The sequence below is a fragment of the Opisthocomus hoazin genome, chromosome 9 (assembly GCF_030867145.1).
Source record: "Opisthocomus hoazin isolate bOpiHoa1 chromosome 9, bOpiHoa1.hap1, whole genome shotgun sequence".
NCBI classification, from domain to species: Eukaryota; Metazoa; Chordata; class Aves; order Opisthocomiformes; family Opisthocomidae; genus Opisthocomus; species Opisthocomus hoazin.
The window spans coordinates 36571560-36581753 of NC_134422.1; the positions used below are offsets into that span (position 1 = coordinate 36571560).

The 10194-nt window shown below is 51.8% G+C and overlaps 1 protein-coding gene across 6 annotated transcripts in view; it reads left to right on the forward strand.

The window, feature by feature from the left end:
• SH3BP4 (SH3 domain binding protein 4) overlaps window positions 1-5130 on the forward strand; it is a 41123-nt gene extending 35993 nt beyond the window's left edge. For all 6 annotated transcript variants that reach the window (XM_075430428.1, XM_075430429.1, XM_075430431.1 and 3 more), the window contains 2 exons: window positions 1938-2126; window positions 2370-5130. In XM_075430428.1, coding sequence (XP_075286543.1) covers window positions 1938-2126; window positions 2370-2594 — 414 coding nt within the window. In that variant the 3' untranslated portion in view covers window positions 2595-5130. The remainder of the gene's footprint in view (window positions 1-1937; window positions 2127-2369) is intronic.
• The last annotated feature ends 5064 nt before the right edge of the window (window positions 5131-10194 follow it).

Here is a 10194-nt window from a genome sequence, read left to right on the forward strand (position 1 = left end):
GTAGGCGATCGAGCCACCTGGAAACGCAAGTTTGAGGACGCGAAGTCTGTCCTTCCTTAGACCATCCATATCCTCTGCCTGCAGAGGAGAGGGTGGAGGAGCTGGGGGCTGGGTGGTAAGGTAGCCTTGCTGGAGAGGAGGTGGCTGTGGCACAGGTGTGAGATCTAAGTGCTTATTAATGCCCTTTTTAAAAAAAAAAAAAAAGCTCTTTTAAATGTATTTTCCTTGCTTGCTTAACAAGAGGGTTTATTACTTCTCTCCTGGTACAGGAAACCAGCGTGGGCACTTGAGGAGCAAACAAATGCTGGCCTGCAGCTGTGATTAGATTCAAACCCAGCTTTAGGCTGGAAACAGATAAGGGAAAAATCAACATGTATTTGCTTTGCAAATTGCCGGAGTGGTTTCAGGTGTTCCCATCTTCCCCCAACTGTCCCTGTGAAACCACCGATGTGAGATTTAACCCTTCTTCTGCCCGAGACCCAAACCAGCTGGGGTTTGCCCAGATCCCCTTATGCCAGGGAGAGGATGTCAGGACCCATGGTGGCAGAAAGCGGGAGGATTTTGGCCACGTGTGGACCACCACAGCCATGGTTTCTGTAATAACCAGCCCCATGCTGTTGTGAAGGTGTGGGTGATGTTCCCAATGGGGACACATGTGCCAGCGTGGTTCCTTGGGTGCTTGCTGGTGTTCAGCATCCCTTGGGAGGCTGTCCTCTTCATCCCTGAGCTGTGGTTTGCCTTTATTGAAGGGAAGACCCCCTGTTGATACACTAACCCCCTGGTGTTCACCCATCCTGGACCCACCATCCTGAGTCCTCTGGTGCCATGACTCTGGATCTGGCCATAGGAAAACAAGAAGGTATTCGGCAAACTATCGCCCAAGGCATAGTCTGGGGTCTGTTTGCTTGATTTCTGTGTTTCAAAAAGGGGATGCCCATTTGGTAATATAAACCACCTTTCTGTAGCCACTTGAGGTTCGAGGTGGGATTTGTGAATGGACTGGGGTTGCTGCTGAGGCTGTTGTGGTCCATGGGCTCTGGCAGAGGATGGGGAGCCCTGGTGAGCGCCGTGTTGATTCTGTTGGTCAGGTCCTGTCCTCTGATAATTGCCACTTCAACCTTTCCTTGTCTTGGGCTGCATTGTGGGTGTTCCCCTGTTGCAGTCTGCTTTCCACTTTGAACAGATGTTGCTGTGATTTGGTACCTAAAGAAAGGAGATGATGCTGCTCTGTCATTTTTTTCCTGCTTAAGTTATTGCTAGCTAGAAAAATGTGACTGCTGCAGTTCCTCTTTGCCCCTTCTTCCAAACCATTTGCAGAAAATCTCAGCTTTTAGGTCAATAAATGACACAGGAGGAGGTGGTTTCCGCACTGGCACGGGAAGGCAGAGGGGCAGTGAGAGGAGCAAGAACACCCCAAGCCGAGCGATGGTCCTGTAGTGCTGCCAACTGGCCTTTCACCTGAGTCTCACCCCAGCCTCTCTCCTCTTGAGGCTGATGTCCAGGTTTCATCCCCAAATGCTCTGGCTGGCCCGTACGCACCCGTCCGTGCTGAAGGATGGTGCTCCTCTGGGCTCAGGGAGGCAAGCTGCACGGACCGCGCTGGATTAGTTACCTTGATTAAAGACATCTGTTCTTCTCAGACCCTGGGATGCTTTAAACAGCTTATGATGGCGCCTGAACATCTTGAGGGGTTGCCTAGAAAATGAGGCTGCACTGGCCAGCCCAGGCTGCAAGCCTCATTGAGCAGGGGTAGGGCACTTCGTTCAATTAATGGGATTACTCTTCTGTCGAGCCTGGTGGCCTAATTTCACCGGCTGTTGCTAGAAAGCGGGTGGGAGGATTTTTGAGGTGGCTTCTTGACGGACTTCCCTGCACAGTCACCTGCTGTCGACTGCCTGCCTTGACTCTCTTGTTTGGTTTTCACTGCTGTCCTTCAGGCCCTGCTGAAAATGGACTGCCAGGGGCTGGTCGTCCGGCTCATCCAGGACTTCGTGCTGCTGACCACGGCCGTGGAGGTGGCCCAGCGCTGGAGGGAGCTTGCCGAGAAGCTTGCCAAGGTCTCCAAGCAGCAGATGGATGCTTATGAGGCCCCGCACCGGGACAAGACAGGGGCGGTGGACAGTGAGGTGAGAGTAGATGGGTCTTGGTCTCCACGGGTCCCCTAGGGTTGCAGACACCTCCAGACCAATGTTCTTCTGGAGCACCTGTGGGGGATAAAAGGGATTTGGGTGTGCTGAGGAAATTTGGGGATGTTTTTCCCCCAGGAATGTTCTTGTTCCAGGATGGGGTTGAGTTGGGGATGGCATCACTTGCTTACCGGCCATGCAGCTCAGCTCTGATCTCCTCTCCCCTCTGCCCCATCACCTCAGGCCATGTGGAAGCCAGCATACGATTTCCTTCTCACCTGGAGCAGCCAGATGGGCGACAGCTACCGTGACGTGATCCAGGAGCTGCACACTGGGCTGGACAAGATGAAGAACCCCATCACCAAGCGCTGGAAACATCTCACCGGCACCCTGATCCTCGTCAACTCCTTGGACATGCTGCGGGCAGCTGCCTTCAGCCCACAAGACCACGAGGATTTTGCCATCTAGCTCCTGTGGTGATGTTTTTGTCCACATCTTGTTTATTTTTTTTTTTCTGTGGTTTTTTTTCCCCCTTTTTGTTAAGCAGTTGACTTTAAAAAGAAGTGGAGATTGCTCTCCTTGGGTTTTAAGAGGCCAAAGTTTGGAAGTTTTCCACCGGGACTGGAAACCAGCAGGAGACATCCCTTCTTGATGGGAGGGCGTCCAGAAGGGGATGGCTTTTCATATGGCATTGATACCAGTTAAACTATTTCTTACTACAAAACTTAAAAGGGGGCAAGAGGGATGGGGAGGGATCACAAAAGAGATCACATTTTTTAGGCATTTGCAAATAAAAGTCTAATTTTTGTAATGAGCGGTAAAGATTGTAACCACTTTGGGGGGAAGCTGTGGCTGGTTTTTTACATTGTAGAAACTGCTTTTAAATTATGCTTTTTGAGACAAATGTGAGTCATGTAAATACGTATTTTAAGAGGAGGCACAGTGGATCCCCTCCCCCACTGCCATGGTCAGGCTTTGGCAGACTCCCAGATGTGACTGTAAAGCACCATATGAACTCGGGGTGTCCTCAGCCCAACTAGCGTCTTACACCAAAAAGGAGCTTTTTTTTTTTTAAGTTATTATTCACAGGCCCTGTGACCCGTTTGGTTGATTTTTGGTTTATTTTCATGTCTCTGCAAACATGCGTTTTCTCATTTGCGGACAAGGGAGATGCTCGTTGCCTGTTTTCAGATCCAGAGGTACCATTTTTAACAAGGAGAAGCGGTCGCTGCCCATTGTGCTTCATCCCGCCCGGGTGCTGCAGGACACCTCTGGAAGAAGCTGGAGGTTTGGGGTTCACAGAATCACAGCATGGTCGGGGTTGGAAGGGACCTCTGTGGATCATCTAGTCCAACCCCCCTGCCGAAGCAGGGTCACCTACAGCAGGCTGCACAGGACCTCGTCCAGGCAGGTCTTGAATATCTCCAGAGAAGGAGACTCCACAACCCCTCTGGGCAGCCTGTTCAGCAGAGACCTCCCTGGGAGGCAGACCAGGAGGATGATGAGAGCAGCTTACCCTGCCATGGCAGCAGACTGCTTGAGCTGCTCCTCTCCAGATGCTCCTGCTCTGGGGAAGAAGCCAGGAATGGGGAGGGAATTGTTGCAATCCACATCTCCATTTACACACACAAAAAAGTAGGAAATTAGAAAATGTTTCTCCTAATTTGAAGTCCAAGCTCACTGGAGATGCTCCAGAGGCGCTACGCGACTGAACGCTTATTGCCATGGATTTCAAAGGGCTTCAAGTGGGGCTCTTCAAGGCTCCGAAAGTCCAGTTTAACTTGTATATAGTCTTTGCTATAACCTGGTGCCATCGAGCTAAATATTTGCAGCACCAAGTGCCCATATATTTCCCCATTTGTTTTATAGCCAAGTCTTTTGAATGTCCTCCCCTCCTCCTTCTGCTCCCCAGCTTTCAAATATTTTACACGGGAGGGAAATATTTTTGCACAGAAAGATTATTTTAAGTGCAAAGTCTCTTTGTAGTGAAACGCTGCTACCACAGAAAGGTTAGTTGTTACAAGATGATTTTTGTTCAGGTTAACCACACAAAAAGAAAAACAAAAGAATGGGAAAGGCATCCGGTGAATCATGTCGGCACGGCGGCCTCGAGAGGGAACGGTCTCCTTCCCTCTTCCCAAAATCACGTCCCCAGAAAAGGTCACTCTTGCCGGACCGCACAAGAAGTAACTAGCACCTTAATTTCTCCTCAGGGGCTTTAAGGAGATTCCTATGCAACTTAACATAGCACAGAGATGGTCTGTCAGCAGCCGAGCCCGCTACGCGTCCCCTTTGTCATACCCTAAGGCACCCTAAGAGCGCATTTTTCCATGCACGAGCAGAAACCCCCACTGCAAGAAGGAATACCTCCTGCGGGAGCCTGCGGGCAGGCAGAGGGACGGCGTTCTGCTGGGGTTTTACCCAAACCTTGGCTTTCGCTGTTCTCCTGGTAGGGTCTGGAGCTCTGCAGCACAGCTGTGCCAGGGACCCCCGAGGGTGTCAGCAGCAGGTGAGGGCAGGAGCTGGACCCTCCTGTGTTTTTCACGGATGTCCTTGAATAATTTCAGCTTCTTTTTTTGTTTTTTTTTACCCTCCCTTGTTTTTTCGAACTACCTCAGGTACCCCATTTACCCAGCTGACCATTTCAGCAGCAGCCCCAAACGTGCCGTGCTCAGCTCGTCGACGGTGTGCGCCCTCCCCGAGAGCTGCGGGAGCACAGCCGGCACGTTTTGAGGCCCATGGGTTGGGGTAACCACAAATCGTTAATTTGTCTCTGTCCTCGGTCCAAAATCCGGTCACGCTTCACGTGTCGGGACTAAGCGTGTGTCCTTCGGATGCCTTCTGCCCGCTAAACGTCAAGCCCTTCTCCACCCAGGCTTCGCATTGCCACCCTTTGTGCAGTAACTGGCTGTTGTATTTACTGTTTAATGTTCCTTTTTGTTGGTTTTTTTAAAGAGAAAAAGTTTTGGGAAAAAGAAATATTACAATTAAAGCTGTTACTATTCCAGTGCTCCTGAGTGGACGTCATCTACTGTTGTCTCTTCCTCTCAAAGCAGCTTGGATGCTTGGGATTATTTTAGTGGGTTTTCCACCATGGAAACGACGTGTTTCTTGCAGCACATTTCTGCATCTAGAGCCAGCGGTCCTCCGGGGCTGATCTCAGTCCGATCCTCCTTCCCTGTGCCTTTCCATCCTACCCTCTCCAGGGGAAACTTGCTGGAAGCTATCTGGCCTCCCAAGCTGCTGCTTATGTTCAAGCACGAGGTAAGAAACTTCTTGAAGCGGGAAAAGATTTGGTTACAGGATTTATTTTGGCACAGAGATGGTTTTTTCTGGTTGTGTTCCGCGTGGAGAAAACGTCCTTATGCTTAGCCAAGGTGGTCGTGGTGCTCCTGGTGTGAACGGCATTCAGATTTCAGGACATGAAATTGAAATACTCAGATATTTGGCTGTGGCTTCAGTTTGCCAAGGGTGAAGAAACACGATGGTTTGATTTCATCCCTGGTAAACTCGTCTTGTGGTTGGGCACGGGGAGGCACGTCTGGGCTGCTGAGCCAGGACCGCCGCGTCTCCTGGGTGGCGAGGAGGATGGGTTGCACATGAGGACGTGCTTGTGTTACTGTGTCCTCTCCTGAATGCCTCAGCCTCTCCTTCCAAGGAGGATGAGCTTGCAGGAGGATGCACGCTGGTGGCGGATGAGTGCCCTGAGCTGGGTACCAGGCCACCTGGCTCATGGAAGCAGGCTGGCAGTTGCCTTCTTGGCATAATGTGACTTGATTTCCAGTGCAAAACCAAGGTCTAGCCTAGAAGAAGATGAAGAGAGCCAGGAAGAAGAATAAGAAAGTAATCTTTTTGTGGAACTCATGAGCTAAGGAAGGTACCGAATGGCCCTTTCAGGACAAAGTTGTAATTGGGAGGATGATGCAGCTGAGCCGCTCTTGTACTCGCTGCTGCTTCTCAGCCTGCTGACGCATCCTAGAGGTGCTTTCCCTGAACAGCTCGCTGCTCGCTTTTCACAGATACACATGCTTTGAGATGTGTGTAAACTGAGAATAAAAGCGGGAATGATGATCCTGGATTAGATTGCGTGTGCGGAGCTGCTAATCCAATAATGATATATTGGCTTGCTTCCTTGAAACCTGCCGATTTCTGTGTACCTCGTTACCTGCCTTGCTTTCCCGTATTTCCAGTTGCTAGCCAGTCCCTGCTGGTAAGAAGCTCTCCTAACTCAGCTGCCCATCCTTACTTGTTTCCTGTCCTCTGTGAAATTGGTCAGTGCCAGTAACCCATGGACGGGGCAGTGGTTGATGTTTGGACCTTCACAGTGTAATGTGGCGCAAAAACCCATCCTCCAGCACAGGTGTGCCCGGTGAGAAAGCAAAAAGGGAGCACGTCTGAGATGATGTCCCACTGATGGTCTGCTGTGGCGTTTTCTGAGTTATTTGTGTAAAGGGTTGTTTTCTTGCTGGGGTTATTGGTCCCCTCCTCACTGTGCTGGCACTGCCGGTTCAGCCCAGGGATGGGTACAGGTGATGCCCCACCATGGATCTCCTGCCGTGTGCCTCCTGACTCCCACATGGTCTGGGCAGGTAGGGCACCAGCCATCTTGACCTGAGCAGTTTTCCATTAGCTGCTTCACTGCTGACTGACTCCCTCTAATATTTCAACTTCAAGGAAATGATTTGGCTTTTTTTTTCCTCAGGCCAATCAAGGGAGCGACGTGCTTCAGCACAGGTCGCCTTGGAAATGCATTCGCACCATTTGCTCCTCTGCTTCAGCCATCAAAACTGAATGACCATCTTGCACCAGCTCAGCTCAACACTAAATGACTCAAGAAGATATGTCAGAAGGGGAGGGGAAAGAAAAGTCACCTCTGACTTGTCAGTGTCTGTACAGAAAAGCTGCTGTGTCTATGATTTCTGCTTTGTCCTCAGCAGCTCTCTGTCCAGGTGCCCAGCACAGTTTGCAATGAAAAGCAGAGTCTGTGATTAAAGACCCTGGAGGTCTCCAGACATCTGTTTTCATCCCTAGAAACCCCTGCTGAAAATCAATTGCTTTGCTTTCTTCCCAGCTCTTAATTAAATGCTCGTTGTGGATTATCTGCTGTCAGGACACCCCATCTTGCAATATGAGGAGCTGGTCATGAGTGCTTAGAGGAGAGGAGCTGGTTAAAGGGTCAGTCCTAGGTCTTCCTCTTGTTGGCAGGTTTATTTTCCCACCAAAACCCCAGCCTTCCCCAGGCTGTCCCCTGCATCCGCCCTGCCCTGATGGCCATATGCCCCACGCCAGGCGGAGGCACGATGGTTTGCTTTGTGGAAAACCGTGGTAGAACACCATTGCTTGGACTTCTGCCCTGGGTGCTGGGCTTTGCCGGCATCCCAGGCACACCTGGCTCAGCAGTCCTGTTCCAGGTTTGGGTTTACTTGTCTGCTGGACCCTTAGAACCTTTTCACCCTAGTAACCCAAGCCAGCCTAATCAGGCCTGTTCCCTCACAAAACACGGACTTGGATGACTGTAAATTAACGGAGATGGTGATCATCCCTGGAAATGCAACTCCCATCACACCTTCACAGCAGGACCCGCTCAAGCCTCCTGTCGAAAGCCCTGTTTTTGGTAACAGGCTTTACCCAAAGCATCCCCTGGGGCTCACCTCTTCACGTCTCAGCAGGCTTAATCCACTGGTGAAATTCAGGGAGTTCCAAGCAGCAAAGGACATGTTTGAGCTTTTTTATTATAATGGTGGGAAAAAAAGCAGAGTATGAAGGCGTGTGTTTCCTAAAGGTTGTGTGTGGAGGAGCCTGGCCAAAAGACAGGCAGGCTGGACTCACTGAGCAGTCACTTCTGCAAGGGGTGACTGACGGCTAGATTTGGGGTGGAAGGACCCTGATGTCCTGTATGAAGAGAAAGGAGGCTCTGGCTGGGGAGATGAACGTGTTATTTTTTGTTACTGTTTAACAGACTCGCTTGACGTCAGGAGTGCTGCTGGTGGTGGTTTCCCCTTCCTTCCCCTGCCCATCACCGAATCCATCCCGCAGCATCCCTCGTGATACACTGAAAACATCTCAGACCCACCCCTCCGAGGAGTTCGGGCCAACCATTTGTGGCCGAAACTCAAAGGACGGCCCCACCGTCTCTTCAGCAGCCTCTGCAAGATAACGAACCTTGGGTTCCTGCCCTGCTTTGATTACCCCCCGCCGAACATTAATTAAAGCTTCCAGCTTTGGGAAGTCTCCTCTGGCACAAAGCGAGTCGCTGGGATGCGGTCCGGCCCCTCGCTGGGAGAGAGCGATGAGCTGGAGAGGGGTGCTTGGTAACAGATGCAGCTTTCTTTTCTGCCCCAGCGAATGGGGGACCGTGTGCCCCCACAAGATAACCTAGGCCGGTGGCATTTCGGGGACGAAATCTGCTCCAATTGTTCAGGCTGGCTTTTGAAGAGAGGTCACGCGGTTAGAGAAGCCAGCCAGTATCTGGCTGGGGGGGATTTAGGATTTGCTGATGCCTGAACAGCCCGTGCTGATGACTTGCTTTTATCTTCCGAAGCGATCAGATCTGGCGTATGAAGCCTTTCACCCGTCCTTAATAGAAAGGGAATTGATGCTGGGAGCACTTGCTAGTACCTCTCAAAGCAGAATCGCACAACAGCAGCTTTGTTCGTGAAGGTCAGCGTGAGCCGTGACACTCGCCGCAGGCAGGGCAGGAGCTCGCGCTGGATGAGCATCGCCTCTCCCAGAAATACCGGCACCCTCAGACAGCGAGGAAACGTTTGTAGATGGAGATTTCAGCTTCTCTTTTCCTTTGTAAGCCTGGTTCAGTCCCAGCACCGTTATGGACCAAGCCCACCTGCCGCGTGGGCTTAACCTGGCTGACAGAGCTTAAATGCTAAAGCCGGAGCAGTTCGCTCCCTCTCCGGGTTCAGCAGGGCACTTCCCTCCCCCGGGAGGGAGAGGCTGTCCTGCATTTTGTGCCTGGTTCACTTTGGCAATTGCTTTCCCCTGGTTTCATCACCCTCACCTATAAATAACTCCTAAAAACACCTCTGCAGGTGATAATTAATTGGAGAGCTGCGTGGCTGCTCCAGCTAAAAGTACCTGGCTTGAGAGTGGCAGCTCCCCGCCATCCTCCAGCCATCGCTGGGGGCTGGAGCCGGCTGTCACGTGCCACATTGCGGGATGGGACGTCTCCAGCGCCAAGCCGCAGGCTGCGGGGTACAGCTCGCCCACCGGGATGCTGCAGGGATGGCTCCGGAGAGCGATGCAGGGGCCGAGGCATGTTGTGGGGCAACATCGGCCGCTTCCCGTAGGGATCATGGGAGGCTGCGTGGTGTCACCCATATCAGTATTCCCCTGCCCTGCTCCCTAGGCTTTTAGGGAGGAAGGCAGGGCTCTGACCCATAGCAGTCGTCACGCCTGCAGCCCCAAAGCAGCCTTGTTTGTGGATGCATGTGGTTCTGAGTTGGTTGGGTTTTGTTTTTGTTGGTTTCTTTTTTAAATGAGGCTGGTGCTGCGCCTGGCAGGTCGGCATCCCTTGTCCTCACTGCTCAGGGAAGCGGGCACACACACCGTAGCTGCTCATCTTGACCTTTCAGTGCTTTCCCATGGTGAAAAACCAGGCTGAAAGGGGGTTTGGGAGCTCCCACGAAACCCACCAAACTGGAGTCACGGGTGGTTGCCAGCAGCAGTAAGTACTTACTTTTTACAAAGCCACCTGAAAAATAGATCTTTTTAAAAAAGTCAAGTAAAGTAATTGCAGGTCTGAGTGTGAGCATCCAAGAGAGCGCAGGGCGAGGCAGGACGGGGACCCGTCTGCGGGTGTGGAGGAGGGAGTGCTCATTCGCAGGTCACTGCTCTCTCTTGCTCTGCCCTTGAATAACGAGCATATTTAGCTTCTGAGCGTAGCTTGCAAGGAGGTCAGTGCCCCTCTGAGCTCTGTGTCCCTGTGGGCCAGGGGTCTTCTCAGACCCATGTGCCGGGGAGGTGGAGGAGCCTCAGAGCTGCCCAGAGCTTCTGCGGCAGTGGAAAAACCTCACCATTGCCCTTGGGGTCCAGAGGGCTGGGGAGAGGCTGCAGA